Source organism: Thermobia domestica, chromosome 2, assembly GCF_964235325.1.
Source record: "Thermobia domestica chromosome 2, izTheDome1.hap1.1, whole genome shotgun sequence".
NCBI lineage: Eukaryota > Metazoa > Arthropoda > Insecta > Zygentoma > Lepismatidae > Thermobia > Thermobia domestica.
The window spans coordinates 130323505-130350397 of NC_137455.1; the positions used below are offsets into that span (position 1 = coordinate 130323505).

The following is a 26893-nucleotide window of genomic DNA, read 5'->3' on the forward strand; positions in this document are numbered from 1 at the left end:
GTAGCTTTCAAATAAAAACAAACACTGTAAATATCGGAAGGGGGCAAAGCTAAGAACTTATCAGTACCCCCTCGTATTTCGCTCTGAAATTCACCATCATGATGGATGGAACACATGTTTTATGAATTAAAGTAAACATAAAGTACGTAGTATTTGAGGGCAACTGTAAAATATATTTAACTTTATTTTAACTTTCGAGTTATCGACATTTTTTTCTTTTCTACATCGTTTCTTTTTAGTCATCCATGTTTCATTTCCTAGAGATTAGTAGGCCTACTCTAGCTTCTAGCACATAAGTTAAACTTTTGTTTTTCAATATATCCGTCAGAGCGTACGTTTGTCAGTATATCTGTCAAAGCGTACTTCCACATTCTTGTTATACTGTAGCTGTGCAATGATTTAGCAATAATCTTCCGGATACAAACTTGAATAACATTTTATACAAATAATCAGTAGCGGATTCAGAAAAGTATTTTGGGAGGTGTTTCCTGCTTAATGCTTGATTTTTTTTTTTTTTTTAATTTCCTAATTTTTATTTGGGAGGAGCTTGAAGTTTATGAGTACAAGCATAACTAATATTTCGTTTTGTTTGTATATTCAGCAATAACCTTCCGGATAAACCTTGAAGACCATTTTATACTGATAATCAGTGGCGGGTTTAGAAAAGTATTTTGGGAGGGGTTTTTCTTATTAATGTTTAGTTTTTTTTTCTAAAAATACCTAATTTTTATTTGAGAAGAGCTTGAAGTTTATGAGTAAAGGCATAACAAATATTTCGTTTGTTTCAGGAATTCTGTAATTTCGGGGTACAAGCTTCACCCGTAAAACATCCCCACCCTAACCCCCTTCGCAAACCCGTCACTGCTGGTAATTAGTAATAACAACGATTTAAAAACGATAAGAAAGGAAGTCGGTCAGAACTCACAGTACATGCATTATCTCTACATTCACAGATACAATTAAGAAAAACTTTTGTCAAAATGGTCGAATACGGGGTTGAATCCCGGACTTCCCGATAGAAGCGCAAAAGCTAACCACTCACTCATAGTTGTTTTTGTGCAGCTGTGCTTAACTTAAATATATTCTCTCTCTCTATGGCCTATGGAATCCGAAGGTTCAATACCACGTTCACAAAAGCTTTCCACTGACTTCAATCCTTAGCCAACTGGATCCAGTTTTTACTTTGTATTCCTATTTCTGCGAGATTCATTTTAATATTGTTCTCCCATCTGCGCCTAAGTCTTCCTAATGGGCGTTTTCCGATTGGATTTCCAGTTAAAACTTTGAAAGCGTTCCTACCTTCTTCCATTCTGGCTGCATGACCTGCCCATCTGAGCCTCCTAGACTTGATGATCGTAATGATGTTTGGTAAACCGTATAAATTATACAGTTCTTTGTTATGAAGTTTCCCTCATTCCCGTTCCTCTTGGGTCCGAATATTAGTATTATTTTCAAATATTTTCAGTCCGCGTTCTTCCCTCAAGCGACCATGTTTCACAATCATAAAACACAACAGGCATGATTATCGTTTTATATATTTTAAGCTTTAAATTCCTCGACAGAATTCGCGACGACAAAATACTTTGCACTGAATAATAACACGAATTTCCTGATTTCAATCGACATTTAATTTCTTTGTGGATATGATTTTGGTCTGGTGATTCCAGATATTTAAAAGTATCCACTTTGTCGAAAGTATTATTTGATATTTTAACGCATCCATAATTTGCCGTATTACGATCCCGGTGAACTTCCATGTATTTAGTTTTCTCTGCATTTACTTCTAAACCAATGTCGCTGCAAGCGTTTAATAAGGACTCTGCATTTTTTCTATTGTTCTCCTATCATCCTCTATTAAATTTACGTCATCAACATACACCGTAACCTAGTGAATACAATTAAGCTCTAGGGCCTGGTTGCTATCTTTAATTTTCCTTATAGCGTACTCCGAAACAAAGTTGAACAATAATGGCGATAGCGCATCTTCTTGTTTCAGCCATTCTCGACATGGAAGCTTATGGACAAGAATTTTTCTACTCGGACTTTACGTTGGGATTCATTTAAACACATTTTAATTAATCTAACTAGCTTTTCCGGTATTCCGAATTCTGTAAGAATATTGTGCAATGTACCCTATCCAAGTCGTAAGCCTTTTTAAAACCAATAAACAGTTGATGTACTGGGTAATATATTCCCATTTCTTTTCGAGTATTTATCGAATAGTAAACATCTGGTCGATAGTTGATCGATTTCCCTAAATCCACACTGATAATGTCCAATAATTTCATCTGCGTATGGAATCAATCTTGTTAATAGAATGTTAAGAGAATTGCCTAGATAATTATTACATTCCGTTTTGTCGCCTTTCTCGTGAATTGGAACAGTGGTTGATTCTTTCCACTCTTCTTAAATGTATTCCATAGTTTTTCTCTTAAAAAAAAAAAAAAAAAAGTTTTGTAATGATACGTTGAATTCATCGTTAAAATTTAAGAAACCTTCAGGACTGGGTAAACCGTGATGGTGGATATAAGTGTAGGAAACCGCACGATCAGATGAACAGTTTATTACGCATATGATCCATTAACAGAAAATTTGGTACTTTCCCGATTTTGTACAAGCTTAAAAAACAGTCAGTGCATTATAGAATTCGGAATTTTACCGATTTTTTAGATTCCAAGCACCTGATAGGTGGTAACATTATTACGTATGTGATCAATAAATGAAAACTTTGTTCGAAATATTCATACAATGTATATGAAAGTTACAAAATTTCAAGAATGTGCAGAACCACCCGAAACCAAGCTCTTGATGTGCAGCTTTTAAGATTATCATATAAATGTATTTCTCTCATATTTTATTTTTCGTTTGAAAAAGAGCGTGTGTGATATTTTGAAGTAAAAATACTGCATACAATTGTGCTAGCTATTTGTGTATCTTTTTTTAAAAAAAGAAAAGTACTTATTTTTGTGTATAAGAATCTCTCTCTCTCTCTCTCTCTCTCTCTCTCTCTATATATATATATATATATATATATATATATATATATATATAGGTTAATCCTTTGGAATTCATAATGTAAATATGTTAAGAATTTTAAAAAAATCTTTTGGAAATTCATGGTTTATTTTAGATGTTCTACATTATTAATTACATCAACCACTAATCAAATGAGTTCTTGTGTTGTAGAGAAACGAAACAAAGTATGCTTTATCAATATAAACAAAATTTTGAAAAAAAAAATCCCAAGCAGAAAAAAACGAGTTTTTTTCAAAAAAGCCGGTTTTTTCGAGCCTTTGTATCTCTAATTTTGAAAGTTAAATGCTTAACACAACTAAGCAATGTTGCTGCTTCACATTTCATTAACCACACATGAAACATTTTAACTTTTACCACTGCACCTCCCTCCTAACATACATATTTGGCAACAGAATTTTTAGTGCCGAAACAAGTTCTGTTAGTTAGCTTCTCGCTTGAGAAGAGGGAAAATTTTAAATACTTAACACCACTTGAAATGATTTGCTTCTCTAAACCCATGATCAATAATATGACGTTCGTTAAACGAAAAATGTAGGAAATATGATGGAACAATGTGGAGTAAAGTTGTGTTTCGTTTCTAAAATCAAGAAGTACATTTACTTAGACCACGAAAATAATTATTATTCGTTATTATTTATTCAGCTCTAAAATGAAAATTATCCTTTCCAATTCGTTTGTTAAATATACTTATAAATTTGGTATAGGAGATAAACTGCAAATATGCCTAAGACCTCTATTGTGCAGTAGGGAACTAACAGTATCTTTATTACTTTTTATAGTTTAATGTTTCATGATTATGTTGCAAGGCTAAGAAAGGCAGTTATTATGATAACGAATGAAGTTATGTAATGAAGAAAGTGGGAGGAAACGGGAGACTCCGAGAAAATTCATGCACATGGTGTTTGTTCACCATAATGCTCAGTAGGCTGTAAATGTATCAGTATTTGATCTTGATATCGTTACTAAAGTTATCACAAAGACAATAGATATACCGTAAATACGCGCGTAATTTTCGCCCTTGCATAATTTTCGCATCCCAATTTTGAAGGTCATTTTCTGTATATTTTATTTTCCTCGCGTAATTTGCGCACGCGGAAACTTTTTGTAAAACAGCATTTTTCCAGGAATCAATTACGGTAGCTAATGAACAATTGGCAACGCAGCAAAGCCATTGTTGTAAGGTAAGAAACCACACGACTTCTTAATCAATTTTTTAATGTTATTTTTCTACAAATTTAGAATTAGTTGTTTGTTGTCAATTCTTGCTAGAAAGAAAATGTGTACCGGTGTTTTCGTGTTATTTTAACTGGGGGAAAAAAAAGATGATGTTCACTGATGTGGCTAATTTTTTTCCCCGCATAATTTACGCACCCTTGTTTCAAAACAACTTTTTTCGTCTAAAAAAGTGCGAAAATTACGCGAGTAAATACGGTACTTATTTCTTGTCAACACAGAGCTTGTGTAAATACTCAGAAATTATTAGAACTTCAAACAAGCGTCAGGTTATCAAGTCTCAGTAGAATTCATTTTGATTATAATTTATTATTTTACACCTTATCAAGGACTACAGCGGACCAGAGGTAATAATGTAAGCCCTTTATTAAATTTCCACATTAAAAACTAGAAAAAGAGAACGTGTAACTCGATAACTCAATATTGAAGAATTACATATATTTTTTGGAGTCTAGGTCAAAAAATCTCAGTCATCTGTCCCCTGTTTGCAAAGCCCTTAGCAGAAGAAAATCAGAAAAATGTAAAATAATAAATTGTTATACCGATAATTGTAAGAATACAGTCTTAAAATACTGGTGAGTGAGATCTTTTTTCAAAGTATGACCACATTTTATATACAGGCCTAGAAAAAATCATTTACTACGCTGCTTCAGAAAATACCAGCAAAATTTCAAAATTTTAATAGTTCGTTGAAGTTTATTTGTACAAGCAGTTTGAGACATCAAAATGTTTATTAATTTCGAAAATAAAGGCACACGGCAGTGCGACAAGCCATGTTCTCTGACTTGAATATGCTATGTGCCTATTTACATGAAGCAAGTCAGGTCTTTTTCGAACATCCATAATATCGCTCTCTATGGAGTTAGTGCAATGGAAATTGGCTGTACCACTAAACTCGCCAGGTCATAGCCTATAAAAAAATAATATTTAATCTAAATCAGTTTACAAGAAATGTATAGCTTCCTTCCTGTGAAAATAAAAACTTTTAGATCTGAGTCACTCAGACCTAGTATTTCTGAGTGAATCAGATCTAAAAGTTTTTATTTTTAGATCTTGTATTTTCTGTGAACAAAGAATTTGAAATTCCACACAAACGGGTAATTATTTTGATATATGTAAAGATAAAACTTCTAAAATGTCAGCTTTTCCAGTTCATGGAGAATAATAAGGGAGTAGGTACGTTAAAATTGCATATTGAGTGGCAGAGTTGTTGTCACAGAAAACCAATAAAAACTTTCATGATACTTTCTATAAGTGATGAAATCTGAAACTTAAAAGGGAAAATAAGGCTTGAATACTCATCACTATCACTATTTAATACAGTACAAACTAATGGTCTTTCTGTCGTTGTAGATACTAGATAGAACATTGTAAATACTTTCTAAAACGTTATGATGTCCCACCAAAAACAAAATATGAATAATAGAATCAAGTTCTCGTACATAAATCACTTTGTTCAGCTAGAAAAAGAAAGTGTGCCAAATTCTATTGAAATTCGAAAATCTGCATATAAAATTTGCAACTTTAGTGCTGAGAACAAGTTGGCAGGCAAAATCTGATGAGGTACTGTGTAAAATTTATTTGCAACACAAAAGTTGCAAATTTCACTTTAAATTTTCGGATTTGGATAATACTTGGATCATTTCAAATTTCCTGAATTGAACGTTTTTGCGTAAGTATTCTGAAACGACCAATTTTTTATTGAAATCTGAAAATTAGAAAGTAAAATTTGCCAATTTTGTGCCGCAAACAAATTCTATAGAGTATTTCGACGAGAGGATTTTGGCTTCCAAGTTATCGTTGCAAATTTCATATATTTAGATTTTCAATTTCAATAGAATTTGACATCGTTTCAGATCGTTATTCTTTTTCTGGTCGCACGAAGTGAATAATGTACAATAACTTGGCTCTATTTTCACACATATGATTTTACGGTGGGTATTATTTAACATGCGATAATTATGGTTGACTGTAAGGACGATTAATTGTCTGACGTTTAAATACTAAATTTCTAAAGTTACAAACGTGAAAATTGAGCAAGAGTTTGGACGTATATTGTGCAAGTCATACACAAAATAAATTACAATTACCTCATTATATATATGAAAAACATGACCGACTACGATCGGACCACAGGTCCACATTAATTTTTTTCTTATTTTGATGTAAGGAATCTATTTCCAAAATATTGTGACAAATATCTATCTATCTATACGGGTATATATATGTAATGAGCTAATATATAACTGTATTAATCTTTATTGTGCATGAAACTATGTATTTAAATTTCTCAAAAACATATAATCTTATTATGTTCATTCTACGAATTACAATTGTCGTCTATTTGCTTCTAATATCTATACAATCTATCTATTTTTAAATAAGATTCTTGTTTCAGAAACAAGATTTCTCAGTCTGCTGTCAAACTTCTAATATATACAGTTGTCGATAAGTGCGTTGTCTCCTACCTGACGCCAAGAAGTGACGTAAACGTGCTCGCAAATTTGCAGATGAGCCGATTACTTGGGGGAACAACTATAGTATTAAAGTTATTTCATTTGTACTTACTTTTACTTCTTTTTCACTAAAAGGCTTCAATCATTCATGTAATTAAAAAAAAAGAAAATAGAGTAAATTTAAGTCGTTTTCAAGTTATCATGTAATCATTTCTACACTAAATAAAAAATTCAGAACAAATTATACTTTAAGGCAGTTTATTTCTGGTTTGCGCCTTCTGATCTAAGAGAACATTAAGAATTCGTGCTTCTAGCAATGATCAACAGTGGCTAACAATACCTTTCATTATTTCTAGAAATGTAGTCTTACATTATTTAATATCTTGTTTCGTGAATAGCAAATTGATACAATATAATTGTTTTTATAAAACATTGATATTTACGAACATACACTACAAAGCATGTTAATTGAACATCATGTTAGACAGTACGAAAAAAAGATTGAAATTTACAATTAAAACTGAAGTCCATATTTGAATAAAACTCAACGCAACAGGTGTTTTCTTTAACCGAACTTCTAAAGTTGATTTAAAGTTATAGTACTTTCAAATAATTCACTTCAATAAAAAGTAATTTATTAGGCCTATGTTGCCAATAGTCTATACTTTGCTTCCATGAAACAAATCTAAAATTTAAACAGTTTTCATTACTTTGTAGTTGGTATGTTTTCACAAGCATATCTCAGTAACAGAAGAAGAAAAATATGATTTTAGATTCTAATGTGAAAGTTATTCATAAAATCTGGAGCCCGTGTGACAGCATGTTCAAACTCACTAAATGACAGTTTGCCATCGCCGTCAATATCAGATTCGTAGACAACAAAATTACATATGTCTTCTACTTCGTCAGGTGTTAGCTCATTTCGAGTCAAAAGTTTCACAGTTTCTGCAAGGTCACTGAATCCAAGATGTTCATCACCATCAAAATCTGAAAAGGGAACAATATATAATACGATTAAGAAAGGTTATTTTGTGAAATAATGAGGACGAAGTGACGATAATAAAGATAGTGTATGTGTCATCATTGGAAGAAGACAACAACAGTTATAATCTGCTATCTAACAGTGTATTTTCATAACATATGTAATAGATAAACAAATGAACAATCTATTTCAGGAGGATAAAAACTATTATTTATTATTGAATGAAAATTACTATTATTGGAAGCGAACGACATATTTTCTACCACCGTAGAAGTTCATTTCTGTCCATTTTCTCGAAAACTACGCATGTTAATTTACCCTCAATCATGCCATTTTCTTCACCTTAATATCATTTATCGATATATATTTATCGATTAAACTTTTGAACTTTAATTTTGGTTTAATTATCATATTGTCCAAAAAAGTATATATATATATATATATATATATATATATATATATATATATATAACTCAACTTTGTCCTGGAGTACGCAACAAGGAAAATCAAAGATAGCTACCAAGGACTAGAGTTTAATTGTATTCACCAGGTTATGGTGTATGCTATGATGTAAATTTAATAGGGAATAATAGGAGAACAATAGAAAGAAGTGCAGAGATCTTATTAAACGCTTGCAGGGACATGGGTTTAAAAGTAAGTGCAGAGAAAACAATACATGGGAGTCCGTCGGGATCATAATACGGCAAATTATGGAGGCGTTATAATATCAAATAGTACTTTTGGTAAAATGGATACTTTCAAATATCTAGGATCAGTATTAACAGACGAATACCATATTCAGGAAGAAATTAAATCTGGACTAAAAATAGGGAATTCGTGTTATTATTCAGTTCAAAGTCTCTTGCCCTCACGAATTCTGTCAAGGAATTTGAAGCTTAAAATATATAAAACGATAATCACGTATGGTTGCTAGACATGGTCACTTACTCTGAGGAAAGAACGTAGACGAAAGTATCTGAGAACAAGATCCTGAAGCGAATATTCGAACCCAGGAGGAACGGGAATGGAGAATGGCGGAACCTTCATAACAAGGAACTGCATAATTTATACGGTTTATCAAACATTGTTAGGGTCACCAAGTCTGGGAGGCTCAGGTGGACAGATCATGCAACCAGGATGGAACGAAGTAGGAACATTTTCAATGTTAACTTTAATACCAATCGGAAAACGACCATTAGAAAGACCTAGGCGCGGATGGGAGGACAATATTAAGACGGATCTCGCAGAAATAGGAATACAAAGTAGAAACTGGATCTAGTTAGCTAAGGATAGAAGTCATTGCAGAGCTTTTGTGAACGAGGCATTGAACCTCAGGGTTTCATAGGCGATTGAATTATATGTAGGGTAACTGGCTACAATAACGCCACCATTCTTAGTTTTCCGAGGATTTCACATTTAATATTTGACGGAAAAAATACATGTTGCATTGTTTAGTAGCTTAGTGTTCCCTAATTTCAACATAGTGCAAAGAACCTGGAAAAATATATGTAGTGCCAATAATGCACAAAAATGTTGCGCAAAGTGAAATGGCGGTATTGCATACACTATGGATACAATAGCGCCAGGTTACCATTATTCATATTATCATGAAACCAATGAACTGAAATACGCTGAAACAAGTATAATTAGTTGGAACAAGAAGAGCAATATCCAGTACGAGGCAATATGTCATTACAAGTTTCGTGATACCATCCCTTGCAACCAATCAAAGTTCTACCAGTATCGTCGTAATAGTATCCTTTGCAAGTAACGCAATAATAGAGCTATTTTTGCGATGACATGTTTTTGAACTTTTACCTTCACCATTCTTTTTATAAGTAACCCCTTTCTTTCGTCCACCTTGCAAAGTTGACCTTTTATCCTTCACGTTAGGACGTTCATTAAACAGACTTCTAGTCATTAACATTGCTTGAACGTTTTTGATCTATTTCTTCCAGGAAGAGAGCTGTTAATGTTTGGAGTTGGAATAAGTTCAGTGAAATAGCTGTCACGGAGGATGTAGAGTGAGAAGACTGAGATGAAGCATTAGCTACCGGATCACGGATACGTGCAGATGATGTTGACGGCTGGAGACTGTTGATATCTTCAGTGCACAGCTGGTTACTGTTGTCAAATGCAGTTCCAGTAGGAACTTATGTCAGAAAAGCTGAAGAGATGGTACTTGGTGCAAAAGTTGTTTCTAGGAGTACTATACGATTGAATGGGTATATGCCAGTAGCTTGAAAAACAGATATTGCATTCTGAGGTTTGGCAGCTTTAACCCAGACAGTAACACCATTGTATTCATCACGTTCGGCGTTATTGCAGCCACACAACACAATGAACATACCATCGTTCCACTGCTCTCTACTAACACATTGACTCATATAAACATAATCGATTCACTTGTTATTAACCATTGTGTTTTATTATTAAAAAAAACGTTTAAATTTCTACACATTACGCGCCTGTAGTGATATTAATATAAAGGACTTCAAACATTTTACTTACGTTTTCTGTTTTCAATTTTCTGGTCTGAATTGATAACACAAAAATTGCACAACATACACGTTACACCACACGAAATCAACTCATCCACGAAAACAACAAATGTGCCTCCCATGCATCGGCACATTGCAGACTGCTTCCACGTACTTAGTTTCTATGCTGTAAACAGTTTGAAAAACAAACGGCGTTATTGTATCCCTGGCGTTATTTTAGCCAGTTACCCTATTAAAATTTATTGGCAATATGATATGATAATGAAACCAAAATTAAAGTTCAAAAGTTAATAATTATTTTGGGCTATATCCCATCAGCCATACTGTTTTATGTCAGTTTGCTAGTATTATAACTAGAGAGCGGAAGCTCATGACCTAAAAATTATAGATATATGATCTATAAAATTCCCTTAAAATCATGGAGAAACGACCTTAAAATCATGAAAAATGACCTAAAAATTGTGAAAATGACAATTAAATTTGTAACTATAACTAACAGAATACCAAAAGATGGGTATCATGTCCACGATACCATAATAGAATAAGGTAGTTACTTCATTTGAAATATGTTCGTTGGATTGTAAATGAAAATAACCGAATAAAATATGAACTTAAACAATTTCAAGATCAAGACAAATAGAGCATATTATTCAGTCTAAAACGCATTTATTTTCCGCACCTCGGTCTGTTAGGTAGCATAGCGTTTCCATGACCTGCACGTCACTGCAAAGGTAAAGAAATATCTCCACGTAAATCGCTCAATTATTGTTTAGTTATTAACAAATTGTAGATAACATTGCAGAAGATATATTACAAGTATCTCAGTTGTCTGACTAAAATCGACACTTAGAGTGGTTCTCTTTGGCCCTGGATGAGTCAACAGATGTTTCAAATGTTGCTCAGGTCAGGGACGGATCCAGGGGGGCGAACGGGGCAATCGTCCCCCAGAAGAGGAAACTTTCTTATTTTATATAAAATAAAACCCATCCCAGAGTTTGGAGCTCTCAAAAGTAGCTCTAAATAGCAGTATTACAACCCACCGCCCCCCCCAGAAGTTCATCCTGGATCCGCCCCTGGCTCAGGGGTTACTTTTTATTGAGAGATAGATAAAAAAAATATGAAGTGTATGATCAGCTTCTTGACATTCAGAACATTCACGGCACAACTACTTGAGAGATTTTAAAAGAAGTTGAAATCACTGCTGATGGTATCAAAGACATCTATGGATTTTTTTTAAATGTCACTGCTCTCGTATCAGAGCCCGTAGAAAATGACGATGCCGTAAACTGGGTATACTTTGGCCCTTTAAAGGCAACTTTGCCCCCCCCCCGAAAAGATTTGATTTTTTCCTACATGGTTATTATTTTTACTACCAGTAAGAAAAGTTGTGGATCGAAGTATTACAACATTGAGAACACATGAATATTGACGCTAGTGATTTATTTCCGGAACGTAGGAAGCAAAATGCTAGCAATTGTTAGCAAGTAAACATTTATTATATTTCAAGTTCCACAACTTTTGTTCATTGCATGAAAGTGACGTATCCTGAATGCACAAGTAAGTAGAATATAAAAACATGTTCATTAGCGAATATTAATAAGCTAACGCCTTAAATGTTTGTTCAATTACGTACAAATTATCAAGCGTTTAATTGCGTGGGGTAACATTGGCCCAATTTTGGGGGCAACATTGGCCCATACTTTCTAAGTGTTGGAAATGGTCCAATATTAAAGATGAAATGGTGTACAGGTGTACGATGCAATAAGGAAGATTAACCCCACTAGCTTCTAAACGAGGGCATTATACAGTGCCTGAATTGCAAGAATTTTCTTCCTAATACTGAGCAGTATGGTACCGGTAAAGTACTCTACCGCAATGAAGAATATGGCGCTCTTATTTTTGGATGTTAAGTATTCATCCACTTAGAGAGATTTTCATTGAACGATATTTTTGTTTGCCTCTAAATTGAGTAAAGTGATTTCACACCTATGTTTGCAATACAGGCATTAAGTTGCGTATTCACAAATTTGTAGCGTTCTTTTATTGATGTTTCTCATTCACCCAAGTAGAATACAAATATCTTCATTGAAGGATATTTCTCGTTCGATTTAAAATGAGTAAAAACATTGATAATATTCACCAATGTGTTTATAATATCCTGTTCTTCTCTTCTGTTTCTGAAATACAGTGTCACAATAATACTTTCGTGTATTAATTAGTCATTTTGACAAATGGACTAAAGTTACCCCAACCATGAAAAATCTAGCATGGCATCAAAAAATTGAAACTATAATAATCACTCTTGGTTACACTGATTATTTACTGTTTTCAAAAGAAAGCCAAAGGATTGCATTTTAACAAGGAGAAATGTCATTAAATTACCCCCCTAATATTAGGAGATATTAGAATGGGAAGTTTGAAAATTAAAAAAAAAGGGCCAAAGTATACCCAGTTTACGATGGTTCAAAACCTTTAATCGTATATAAATTATACCACTTACCAACAGTCTTTGTGCTGAAAATTCTTGGACGTAGGCCTACTAGAAGTTTTCAAGTCAGTCATGTCAGCTGTTAATTACATATCAGTTGTTATGCGCTGTCATCGTCAATTCCTCAAGTTTATTAAAGAAATTGGAGGAGGTGACTTACCATACTATACCGCAGTATCCTGGTTTAGCCGCGAAAAAAAATAGCTAGTTTTTTGTTTGAGCTCCGAACAATAATCGAAATTTTCTTGAATGAAAAAATCTTCCTCTGGTTGAGTTACACAACAATAAATGGTTATGGAAGTTATCATTTTATACAGATTTAACTCAACATATGAATGACCTTAATTTAAAAGTACAAGGAGAAAAGAAACAGTTTCTGTCTGATTTATACACTCACATCAACTCCTTTCGACAGAAAGAAGTTGTGTTTTAATCTCAATTTAAAAAGTGTTTCAAGCATTTTAATACATGTCAAACATTCAGTCAGCAAACTGGGACTTCATTTGCGATAAATTTTGCAATTAAAGCTTTGGGTACATTAAAAATAAAGTTTGAATTTCGTTTTTCCGATTTTGATGCAAATGACAAAGATTTTTCAAAATTCTTTTGACGCCGATATAGAAACTCTTACTCCAGAACTTCAAATGGAAACGATTGATTTGCAATGTAGCTATATTTTTATGTATATTCAAATTCATGGTGGCTGGAATTTTATGTCTTTCACTAACACAGTTTGATCAATTGCGTAAATTTTCTCCTGGTTTTTTTACACTTTCGGTTCTACTTATGTGTGAAAAAAAATATTTTCTGAAATGAAATCCACAAAAATTATTTACTGATCCAAGTTAACTGATAAGCATTTGAAGTCGCTGCTGATAATTTCCACTAGTAAATTTGGTCCACAACTGCAAACAATTGTCAATGGAAACTTACAGCTACACAAATCTCATGAATCGTAACTATAATGTTTAATTTCATTATGTAAATTATCTACGTATGTTACTTATTGAAAGTTTTTGTTATAAATCTCATATCTTTAATTAGAGGTACAATACTCAATTTCATTACGCATGTCAGTTACTATGTTTCGTAATTGGTCGTATAAAAACATTTGATTACTATTTTGAATGATTTACTTAGTAAATTTTAGAATTTAATTAATCAAAATAAACTGTGGCTGGTCGTAGTTTGGAGACTTCTGGTCTACACAGTGTAATCGGAGGACAAAATTGAGATTCCTTTAAACTCGTGGTAAGTAATACAAGTCGCTGTAACGTCAACTAATTATTTAGTCCATATACTTCCAATGAATTTCGAGGCCTTGATACACCCTTCCAGTTACTTGTGTAACCATTCTGAGTTCGAGGTCTTTTTTGGGTGAACATTTATCTGTAACCAATCCGTGTAATCTGGTCGCTGTTCGTGGTTCGTGGTCCTACCAATAAGTATTCTCCTGAGACTGGAACTTACCTGGACAGGACGATGAAGGACCTCTCCAAGAAGAGTTACAAATTGTTCCCAAATCGCTCGTCGGTCTCAATGATGAGACGAGCATTAGGCGCCGAGAGGTTCGGGTGTCTCGTCTCAAAAACCTCACGGACGATCAGACGGTCATCCAGACCATAACGCACACAAACATCACTCATACAAACAAACGAAAACACACTGGATTAAATAACACTATACTTATTTATTAGAACACTATTATATATATTTAAAAAATAGCGAAGAGGAATTAACACAACACTGAACACTGAATATGTATAATAATTTTCGTCACTGAAATCACACTTTGCCCTTTTAAGGCAATATAGCCCTTATATATATATATATATATATATATATATATATATATATATATATATATATATATATCAAGTATATCTACATTTTTAAAAATATATTTCGTCAGATTCCGACACGATGGATTTTCACAAAAGTGTGGCTTGTCCACTTGTTGCCCCGAGCCCTAGGTTTCACGACAAATGCTTCTCTCACACCATTGACGCACTTGGGGGATTAGCACTGGGGAAAAGTTGTCTGGATCGTCCCACGATGAATCCAGTTGCGGCGCCGAACAATCCTGAAGCGTAAAGGTGATTCTTCAGCAAAATAAAAAAAAGAAGTAGAACGCTGATGTTGGAGCGCGCGTGTATAACGTTTTAAACGCACAAGGTCTGCGGACCTGGGCCCTCACTAGTTGGGGGCTAGCCGTAAGAAAACGTCCTTCACCGGCTAATAACTTGTGCCCCTTAACACACAATCGTACTTGGTTCCCGACGCAACGTGCGTAGTGGCTGCGTACAAGACCGGAGTCAAACTCTCTGAGCACCAAAGCTCAAGGTACGGGCTGCAGTGGTCAATTAAAGAGGGTTGGCAGTTCATTTTAAAAATCACTCAGTTAACTCACCTGTATACACATACAAACAGAATACGGAAAATAATTTATGTTAATTTTAGTCAACTGCCTATAATGCACTAGACACGGCGATAACTCTGGCGTGAGAAAGTACAGATAACGAGCTACGAAACAACGCAGTTGGTGCCACTTTGGTCACTAGAACATCTGGTCAGCCCGTATTTCTCTAAACTACTGCAATATTTCCATAAGCGATTAAAGAAAACACTTAATTCAGTTCCAAATAACTGCAGAATATATACTGTGCATATAATAAGTCAGGGAGAAACACTGAAATGGTTCGTCACTAACTGAAATGTTCTCACTAAAAGCAATGTTCTAAATATATATATATATATATATATATATATATATATATATATATATATATATATATGAGAAAACGATGAAAGACTTCTTTGTCCACTTGTGTGGGAAAGAAGCAATTCCCACCAAAGGAAGAACTTATATGCGTTGCAGAATAAAGTATAAATCGAAAATAATGATCACTGTCTTTTCGAAATATACAGAGTGTCCACAAAAAAATCCTTCTATAACCTGGTGGCGGATATAGATTTGGTGTCTGGAAGGGAACGATCTGTTAAGTGCACACGTAGACAGGTTGAGAACCCTTGGCCGTCTAGTGACATATGAATAAAATTAGGTTTTTCACCAAAAATTTAAAATCAGTTAGTTGGCAACACTGTCAGATGGTGTGAGACTTACGTGTATAAACGTTGAATGGTTTTTCACCTGAAAAAGGGCTATTTATAATTGTTGTTCACTTCCAAAAACGTAAACATTGTAGGATTACCAGAATAGGTGGCTACTATCTGCAAAAGAACTTATTAATAAAGCGTTGAAAACTATACAGTGTTGATCCAAGTTTTTCAAAGGTCTAAATCAAGGAAGTTGACTCACTCGTCCAAACATTCCTGAAAATAAACGGTTATTATTATGCCATGAATTGACCAAAACTATAGGTGGGAAAAATGTGTAATACTACACGTACTTACACACAAAATATGTCATCGAGGCAAAACTAGAAACGTGAAAAGGCCTGCAACCATAGGCACTTATAAAATGTTTCTGTACAAAACAAAAAAATATAAACATTAATATTCAGTAAACTACGCGTATGTTCCCTGGAACATAACGTGTCTTCCACCTAGAAAAGGATGTGTAAACACACAAAATACAACTGCTTTCGTAGCATCGTAAAGATACGTCTCTATAAGACAAAATGCATGAGACCAATTAAAAGAAAAACATGGGATACAAACACAAAAATATAGTCAACGACATTACAACTTTCTGGCCGGCCTGAAACATAAAAAATTAAGTTCCCTACAAAACGGCTGTAATAAGCTTCCTTAGGCATCTTCGCTACAAATATTCAAAATGGTTTTATTGACACATTAAAATTCAGTCATCGAGCATACGAAATAATAGAAAGCAATTTTCATAAAACGTTATGGCTTCATGCTGTTGGGAAGAAAGAAAATAAGTTTGTTTTCCGGGATCTATATCGATATCTCTGAGACGGCTGAAACCTCATAAATAATGGGCCATGTCGATTTTTGAAGAAAATCATCCGTCATTGGTAGTATGGCTGACACCTAAAGATTTGTATTCCAAAACCTTTGGCCATGTTGATTTAAAAAATCCTGCATAACGATAACAATCTTACTAATAAATTCCAAATAGTTTTGGGACATACTGTGATTAAAATATAGTTTTCTGAGAATTAAAATAAAAAATAAACATTACAACACATTAGTATACAAGTACACAATATAGTTACGATTCATAAACACTAAAATGTTCACTAGAATATTACTAAACGATAAAATATACTGAAAGAGTTTAATCTAAGAATACGCATACTTAGTTAAGGGTTACTATTAAAATGAAAACGCAAATCTAAGATTAACAGTGAAAAAGAAATTTAACATTGATTATAAGTGTAAAATTTCATATTCTACGCATGAGATTACGTACTAAGTTTTAATGACCAATATAAAAATATACGGTATATATAATTAACAACTAAATTTTTTCTTATCTATACATTCTCCTTTTCTTAAAAGGAAATCAAACTAATTGTGAGTCATACGTGTGATAACATGTTTAAGAATTTGGAAAGTGGGAAGGGATTCTAAAAAGAATTTTAAAATTTAAAACATTTAATAACAATATATTATAAGACCAAAACATCTTCCCACTGGCTGAGGTACGGAGCTGCGCTACTAGCTCGAATTGCTTTTGAAAATGCAATTCCCCTACGTATGTAGAATGCGTTTTAACTAAAATCCTAAATTAAAACATCTAAAAAAATAATGACATTAACTAAAAGTAAATTATTAATAAGGTTTGCAACATTGATAAATAGTTTGATGTATGAGGTACGGCAGTGAGCAAAGACAGCGAAAAGAAAAGAATGAATCAGCTGTGTGTCGCGCATTATCCGTCGACAAACAGATGGTCGAAAATGCAGCGATTATCTTATAAAAATAAAGAAAGAAAAACGTGTTATCTGCTCTTTGCTGAACAGGTAAAAGCTAGAAGCAAAAATGTTTTTTTTTTTTAAAAAAATAAACAATGTATAGTTCTCTTTTCGTACCCAGGTGTTCTGATCAAAAACTAAAAGCAAAAAGGAAGAAAAATGAATACATGTAAGTTGAAAGAAAGACTAAGTCTCGGTTCAGACGTGCAGAAAAGTCTGTTGCGGGCCCGCAACAGAAAACTCTGTTGCGGACCCGCGCGAGCCGGAAATACATTGGTTCTTATCATTCATGCCACACGTGCAGACTTTCCCGCACGACTCTGCTGCGGGCCCGCAGCGGGCGAAAATTGAGTTGCGGGGACTGCTGGCTCGCAGCGAGTCCGCACAGGTGTTGCGGGTCGGAAAACCATTGCTGGCAATGAGGCAAGCCACACGTGCAGACTTTCCCGCGCCCGCAGAAATGGAAAGCGAAGAACTGAATGAAGAACTATTCATTAACGAAATACAAAAGTATCACGAGATATGAAATTTAAAGTGTGAAATGTATAGAGACAGAAATAATAATAATAATAATAATAATAATAATAATAATAATAATAATAATAATAATAATAATAATAATAATAATAATAATAATAAAAACGAGATGCATGGAATAAGGTGTGTGAAACCTTATGTGAGAAATTTAATGTAAAAACAGAAGAAGAAAAAAACAGCATTGGTATGTATGTATTATTATTACTTTTCAATGTAAAAATCTAATATTCATGTAGTATTTACACTTGATTTTCGTCGAGCGTCCCTTTCCAGCAGCGAGGCTATGAATACTTTTTTGTGATAACAATAAACAAATACGCTTGGAGAACAAGCCTTTATTGTTAATACAGTTTCTTTGATAAGATTTCTTGCAACTCACTCCGGAATGAACCGACTGTTTATAACGTACGTTGCATTATACTTTAGGTCAAGGTCACGTATTATATAGCCTCTGTGCTCAAAAAGGACGCTGAAGTCCAAAACAACCAACATAATAGCAGAACAGAAAACAAAGAAAAAACATCGTTTTTCGGCTGACGATTGTTGTTTTTATTTGTTAATGTACTATTTTTTTTAAATAGAGTTAGCACGAAAATTGTTGAACATCAGGGCACTCATGTGGTTAAAAAATAAAAAGCATGCTCAATATGTAACAGAAATATTTGTGTTTCTCGTACAATTCATAATATTGTGCACGTCGTTACTATTCTAGAGATAACAACTGAATGTTTTCTTACATAAAGAAGAACCTAAACAAAGTTATCTTGCCATAGAACTCTACCTCTGTCGCTTACAAAATAATCAACCCATCTGTTTCTGCTTCCGTTTGCTGCATTGCCTCCTTGTGGTGTGCTACACGTATTGGGGATTTCCTCAAAACCATCTATCGTTAAATGTCACAATTATAAAAATGTTTCCTTTTTCTCGCCTTAGACATGGATTATTCGGAAACACTAAATCCATTATTTAAGAGTTTACATTAAGAATTTCACATCTCCAATCTAAGCGAGTCCTCATATTGAACGTTTTCTCAATACATAACGGGAAATGTCAATACTATAGGAATGAAATGAAATCCTTGAGTTTTACGTCGCACGCTTATACCGGGTAGGCTAAAGGAAATGATGATGATAAATTAATGAAATGGTGCAATGAATAAAGTAGAAGGAAACGGGAGAACCCCGAGAAAACTCACGTACAATGGTGCTTCTCGCACCACAAAGCCCACTTGGCGCAAGCTGGAATCGAACCAGAAGTGGACACTCTATCACTGAGCCACCGGACCCCACTACTATAGAAATCCCCCATCTCCCCTTCAAGAGAAAATTTTCAAAGACACTGAAACCTGTGCTCCATTATTTTTATTATGAGTTTACATGGCGAATTTTATATCTCTAATTGAAACGAATTCTCACATTCGGTAATTTTTGAATAAATAAAGGGAAATTTTACTATTATTGAAACTCCTCCTCTTGAGCGGGATATTCGGGAAGTCTAAAAAAATGTCTAATTTTTAATTTAAAGCCACCAACTATGTCAAAAAATCGAAATTAGTCACGCAATTGTTAAACTATGCCAATGGCCGCTAATAACATTTGAAAATGTCAATGAATAGGTCTCCGAATGTTTAACTTTCTGTGCTCTTACAAATGATAATTAGTTAACATAATTAACTTACCTTAATGTAACAGCCAGAGCTTCTCCGTGGCTAAGCGGTTGGCGTACACGCCTTTGGCGTGGGAGGCGCGGGTTCAATTCCCGTCGGGACCTCGTATGGTTCGGATTCCACGTTAATCAGTAGGACCACGTCTCATATAGCCTCGCTGCTGAACGGAACGTTAAACTCAAAATCAACTCATTAATGTAACAGCCAACATTTCAATTGGTGGTATCGCTAGTCTCATGAAAGCATCTTCTGCTTTAATTTTATCACTTATTTTCTATAAGAGTTCATCACATGAAGTGATGCTCATGCGAAAATAATTAAAGAACATTTCTTCGTCATTGCGCAATTCGATAAACATGGAAGAAAATTCACCTTTAAGCAGTCGTGAGCTTTCGTACGGACGAACCCAGTATCGTCTCTGTTTCTTCCTTAGGATTTTACTGGCTAAGTGTACGAAAACAGCACGTTTTCTTCTTTCAATTTTTATCTTTATTTACCTGCAGCTGAAAATAAAATCAGCTCTTTTCTATGTCTATGTGAAGTGGTTGGGCTGAGACGCCCGCACGAGTCTGCTGCAGGTAGGACAACACGTACATTTTATTTGTTGTCTCTCGTGCGGGCGTCTCAGCCCAACCACTTCACATAGACATAGAAAAGAGCTCATTTATTTTCAGCTGCAGTTAAATAAAGATAGAAATTGAAAGAAGAAAACGTGCTGTTTTTGTACACTTAGCCAGTAAAATCCTAAGCAAGAAACAGAGACGATACTGGGTTCATCCGTACGTAAGCTCACGACTGCTTGAAAGGTGAATTTTCTTCCATGTTTATTGATTTGCACAATGACGAAGAAAAGTTCTTTAATTATTTTCGCATGAGCATCACTTCATTTAATGAATTCTTATCGAAAATAAGTGATAAAATTAAAGCAGAAGATACTTTCATGAGACTTGCGATACCACCAATTGAAATGTTGGCTGTTACATTAATGAGTTGATTTTGAGTTTAACGTTCCGTTCAGCAGCGAGGCTATATGAGACGTGGTCCTACTGATTAACGTGGAATCCGAACCATATGAAGTCCCGACGGGAATTGAACCCGCGCCTCCCACGCCAAAGGCGTGTACGCTAACCGCTTGGCCACGGAGGAGCTCTGGCTGTTACATTAAGGTAAGTTAATTATGTTAACTAATTATCATTTGTACGAGCACAGAAAGTTAAACATTCGGAGACCTATTCATTGATATTTTCAAATGTTATTAGTGGCCACTGGCATAGTTTAACAATTGCGTGACTAATTTCGATTTTTTGACATAGTTGGTGGCTTTAAATTAAAAATTAGACATTTTTTAGACTTCCCGAATATCCCGCTCAAGAGGGGGCGTTTCAATAATAGTAAAATTTCCCTTTATTTATTCAAAAATTACCGAATGTGAGAATTCGTTTCAATTAGAGATATAAAATTCGCCATGTAAACTCATAATAAAAATAATGGAGCACAGGTTTCAGCGTCTTTGAAAATTTTCTCTTGAAGGGAAGATGGGGGATTTCTATAGTAGTGGGGTCCGGTGGCTCAGTGATAGAGTGTCCACCTCTGGTTCGATCCCAGCTTGCGTCAAGTGGGCTTTGTGGTGCGAGAAGCACCATTGTACGTGAGTTTTCTCGGGGTTCTCCCGTTTCCTTCCACTTTATTCATTGCACCATTTCATTCATTTATCATCATCATTTCCTTTAGCCTACCCGGTATAATCGTGCGACGTAAAACTCAAGGATTTCATTTCATTCCTATAGTAGTGACATTTCCCGTTATATATTGAGAAAGCGTTCAATGAGGACTCGCTTAGATTGGAGATGTGAAATTCTTAATGTAAACTCTTAAATAAAAATAATGGATTTAGTGTTTCCGAATAATCCATTTCTAAGGTGAGAAAAAGGAAACATTTTTATAATTGTGACATTTAACGATAGAAGGTTTTGAGGAAATCCCCAATACGTGTAGCACACCACAAGGAGGCAATGCAGCAAACGGAAGCAGAAACAGATGGGTTGATTATTTTGTAAGCGACAGAGGTAGAGTTCTATGGCAAGATAACTTTGTTTAGGTTGTTCTTTATGTAAGAAAACATTCAGTTGTTATCTCTAGAATAGCAACGACGTGCACAATATTATGAATTGTACGAGAAACACAAATATTTCTGTTACATATCGAGCATGCTTTTTATTTTTTAACCACATCAGTGCCCTGATGTTCAACAATTTTCGTGTTAACTCTATTTTTTTTTTAAAAAAATAGTACATTAACAAATAAAGACAACAATCGTCAGCCGAAAAACGATGTTTTTTTCTTTCTTTTCTGTTCTGCTATTATGTTGATGGTTGTTTTGGACTTCAGCGTCCTTTTTGAGCACAGAGGCTATATAATACGTGACCTTGACCTAAAGTATAATGCAACGTACGTTATAAACAGTCGGTTCATTCCGGAGTGAGTGACAAGAAATCTTATCAAAGAAACTGTATTAACAATAAAGGCTTGTTCTCAAAGCGTATTTGTTTATTGTTATCACAAAAAAGTATTCATAGCCTCGCTGTTGGAAAGGGACGCTCGACGAAAATCAAGTGTAAATACTACATGAATATTAGATTTTTACATTGAAAAGTAATAATAATACATGCATACCAATGCTGTTTTTTCTTCTTCTGTTTTTACATTAAATTTCTCACATAAGGTTTCACACACCTTATTCCATGCATCTCGTTTTATTATTATTATTATTATTATTATTATTATTATTATTATTATTATTATTATTATTATTATTATTATTATTATTTCTATCTCTATACATTTCGCACTTTAAATTCCATATCTCGTGATACTTTTGTATTTCGTTAATGAATAGTTCTTCATTCAGTTCTTCGCTTTCCATTTCTGCGGGCGCGGGAAAGTCTGCACGTGTGGCTTGCCTCATTGCCAGCAATGGTTTTCCGACCCGCAACACCTGTGCGGACTCGCTGCGAGCCAGCAGTCCCCGCAACTCAATTTTCGCCCGCTGCGGGCCCGCAGCAGAGTCGTGCGGGAAAGTCTGCACGTGTGGCATGAATGATAAAAACCAATGTATTTCCGGCTCGCGCGGGTCCGCAACAGAGTTTTCTGTTGCGGGCCCGCAACAGACTTTTCTGCACGTCTGAACCGAGACTAAAAGAAATACGTCGCTTCCCTGTAAGAAAAATTTGTATCAATATACAATGTTTTGGTTACCCCTTTTTTTCTTTTCCCATGATTACTATTTCTACTTTGATAATTACGGTTTGTTCGTCTATTCCTACAGCGGTTACCTCTATGTACAAATCTATGCTTAATGTTGTTACACAAGTTGCGGTTCCTCTCTCGTTTGTGGTAACTCAGGTTACGTAGCCGTGATTTACGACTTCTTTATCTGTTATTCTTTATCTGTCTTTTGTATCTGTTATTTTTTCGTGTGCGATCTTGGTTCTGATTCCCTTTAAATTTTGTATTGTTTAACATCTGGTCTTGGTATCTTTGCTTATTGCTACAACTATAACTTCGTTTACGCTTTTTCTCTTTGTGGTTTGTGCGCTTACGACCTCTGTCGTCTACAATCATATGTTCGTAATTTTCACTACTACCAGTACTACAAGCGGTGTCACCTGATTCTGAATGAATAAGATCATTGTCAGATTTGTTACGAGGTTGGTTGAGAATACCTGTCTCTGGTTGGAATTCAGATTTCTGCGTTTCCTTTTCATTAGGAGTGTTAGTCTCTAGCTCAGGTTCCAATTCCAATGTTTTGTTTACACTAGGAATATCAGTCACTAACTGAGGCTCAAATTCCGGTGTTTCGTATCCAGTAGGAACATCTGACTAACTGAAATGTTCTCACTAAAAGCAATGTTTTAAATATATATATATACATATGAGAAAACGATGAAAGACTTCTTTGTCTACTTGTGTGGGAAAGAAGCAATTCCCACCAAAGGAAGAACTTATATGTGTTGCAGAATAAAGTATAAATCGAAAATAATGATCACTGTCTTTACGAAATATACAGAGTGTCCACAAAAAATCCTTCTATAACCTGGTGGCGGTTATACTTGCTAACAAAAGATTCCGAATAAATTTTTGCTATTGGCTCATCTGTAAATTTCGTATTGAGAATATGGCAAACGCCTAACGCTATTTCTTTCTCAACTGATCAAATTTTCTACACTTAAGTAGATAATTTTAATAACAAATTAACCCCTTTTTTAACCATTGGAAAATTATATAGGACTAAAGTCTAATAATTATTTTAATACTGTACAATTAGGTCTGTCACTTTTCGAAACAGATAAGTTAGAACTACCCGAGGATGAAACATAGGATCACATATACAACTTGTTTAGCCCGGTATTCCTGTTAAGCTAAAATTGACAATCTAGAGTAAAACCTTCAACAAGAAAAGTTTCAGTTAACCTTAAAATGTGTGTTTGAAAATGTCTAGAAAAAACATGAAGACTAAATTATTATTATGCAATTCGAATATTCATGGTATACAATTTAGTTGCGTTTTCAAGCAGCTCAATCCCAGAGTAATTTTCCCATACAGATTCTTAATCTGATAAAAAATCCTTTTCCACACTATCTAGCTGATTATTTATTTATTTTGTCTAAAGTAGATTTTTTTCTTTTCATTCTAGGTTTTGTAGTGGTGTGGCACAATTTTAGAATAGACAGGTTCCTGAAGGAAGGTGAAGATTTTTTTTTTTAAAAAAAAAGCTAAGTCGCAAATAACAGCAAAAGATATCACTGTCACGAATCCGATTTCGTTTTATGAATCTGTTTCCATTTCCCATTTCTCTTTATCCCTTTTTCCCTCCTTCTCATGTTAGGTAAACATTCCCCGAGGCACTCACCATAAATTTTGAAAGCGTAGAACACCTTGATTTTCCGTGGAGCTTGCTCACTGAACACAGAAAGCAAATCCAGAAAATCTTCAAAAGTAAGATTGCCTGAACCATCCACTGAGAATACTTCACAGATCCTGCGTCGGAACGGGTTCTCCTGGAAAGCAAAAGATAGCAGCACTTTACAATGAGTTTGAAGTTAGAGCTAAAATGAGGACTGGACACAGCGCTACTGTGGAGGTATTCGAAACTAGTATGCTCTTAGCATGTGACGGAAATCCAGTTTAGTAGGTACTGTATGTGCTGTTCCTAAAACTAGGCTAAATAAATATGGAAAACAAAAACAACACTGGTCTTTTCGCCTATACGGACCGGACCGGAACCTAGGCGTGCCCTCTCACAGCAGGGGCGTAATTTGGGAAGAGCAAGGCGAGCAATTGCCGTCCCCCCTGAGTTTGAGAGTTCCCTTATTATTATTTTTATACTGGCTGAAGTGCCCGTTCTTCGCACAGGTAGAATAGATATGTGGAAATACGGCCCCTTCCTCCTTAGAATATTAATCTCATTGAAGGTGTAATGATGAAAATACAGAATATACTCTACTTTTGACATACATATTGAAACACTCAACCCTCGCATAATACTCCTTTAGTCAAATTGATATGATTTAAACAACCCAGGTTGAAGTGGGTACAAACTATCTTCCAAAAGTCATTTCAAACGATCAGACGTTTTCCTGACCCGGAAAACTATGTGTTCGACATTAATATCAGTCTTTTTCGATCATTTATATGTCTCCGCTTCCCCTCCCTCTAGTAGTGGTAGTGAGGTCTTACCAGAAATGGTAGCTCAATCTGAACTTAAGGTCACTGTTGGGAATGAGGCTATGGAGTATGGATAACAAAGGTTAAAGAAGTTGGCACATGCCTAGACATGAATGTTAGTTGCTAGGGATGAGACTGTGTAAACAAATTATCATATTAAGATGGATTTCAAAAAGAGTACAATGTATATGGGTATTTAGAAATCTTTGATGTTATTGCTCTAAGTGTAATCTGTGAGTAGGAAATAGATATATGGAATTTGGATTTATATTGATACTCTCATGAGGATATGGAATTTAGTGGAATAAATATATGAATAGTAATCAGTGCATTTATGTTTGTTGGTGTAAAAGCATTTAGGCATAACAAGTTAGATAAGATGTTCTATTGGATTTGAAACATTGGAAGATAGTTAGCACAGATCCAGTTTTGACACTCCAGTATATTTAATAAATCATTAAATCATATCTGACATTTTGGCGCAGTCGAATCAAAGAATTTACGCTTAAAGCTGTGAAGATGTCGGCAATCCCTAGTTTTCCACCTCTGGATATCCAAAATGATAGACTTCAATCGTATATCGAAAGATTCGAACACATGTGCATTGCTGCACAAATACCTGACGATAGGAAAATATCCACTTTGTTTACAGTCATGGGAACAGAAGCATACGAAGAGTTATGCAATATTTGTTGGCCTGAATCACCCTCCAGTAGATCTTATCAGGATATTGTAAAAGTTATGAAAGAACATTATGCTGCAAAAGTTAATGTTATTTCTGAAAGGTATAAATTTCATTCCATTAAACAGAAACAATGCCAATCTATACCTTCCTTTGTTCTGGAACTGAAAAAACAATCAGCTTACTGTGATTATAAATGTTGCTTAGAGGATAATTTAAGGGACCAATTTGTTTTTGGTATTGGTGATGAAGCAATTAGACGGAAATTATTGAATACTGAGAATCTCACTTTCCAAAAAGCAATAGAGATAGCACAAACAATGGACAGTACGGAGAAACAATTGCTAATGTTTAAATCGTCATCAAATTCATATTGCAATGTTATACATCAGGAAGAGGACAAGGTATTTCACAGAAGGATGAACCAAAGACAAGTTACAGTCTCATCTACCGAAGCATTACCTATTATCATACGTCATTGTAAGTTTTGTGGAGGACAGCATAGGAAAGGAAATTGTCCAGCTTGGGGAAAACAATGCATCAATTGCAATCGCAAAAACCATTTCGCTCGAGTTTGTCAATCTGGCACTGTTCCATATTCTAAAGATAATCAAAAGCCACCGATATCAATTATGGAGGCGATTAAAGTGGACGATAATACGGATAAACAACAGCTGGACGAA

General features: G+C 34.6%; 1 protein-coding gene across 1 annotated transcript in view; it reads right to left on the minus strand.

Annotated features, from left to right (window-relative positions):
* Positions 1-5353: 5353 nt before the first annotated feature.
* The window catches only part of LOC145679737 (calcium and integrin-binding family member 2-like), a 127906-nt gene continuing 106366 nt past the window's right edge, over positions 5354-26893 (minus strand). Inside the window, exons 3-4 of the mRNA XM_081750301.1 lie at positions 24714-24861; positions 5354-7712 (exon numbers count right to left, since the gene is read on the minus strand). Of these exons, the coding sequence (XP_081606427.1) occupies positions 7495-7712; positions 24714-24861 (366 nt within the window). The 3' untranslated portion in view covers positions 5354-7494. The remainder of the gene's footprint in view (positions 7713-24713; positions 24862-26893) is intronic.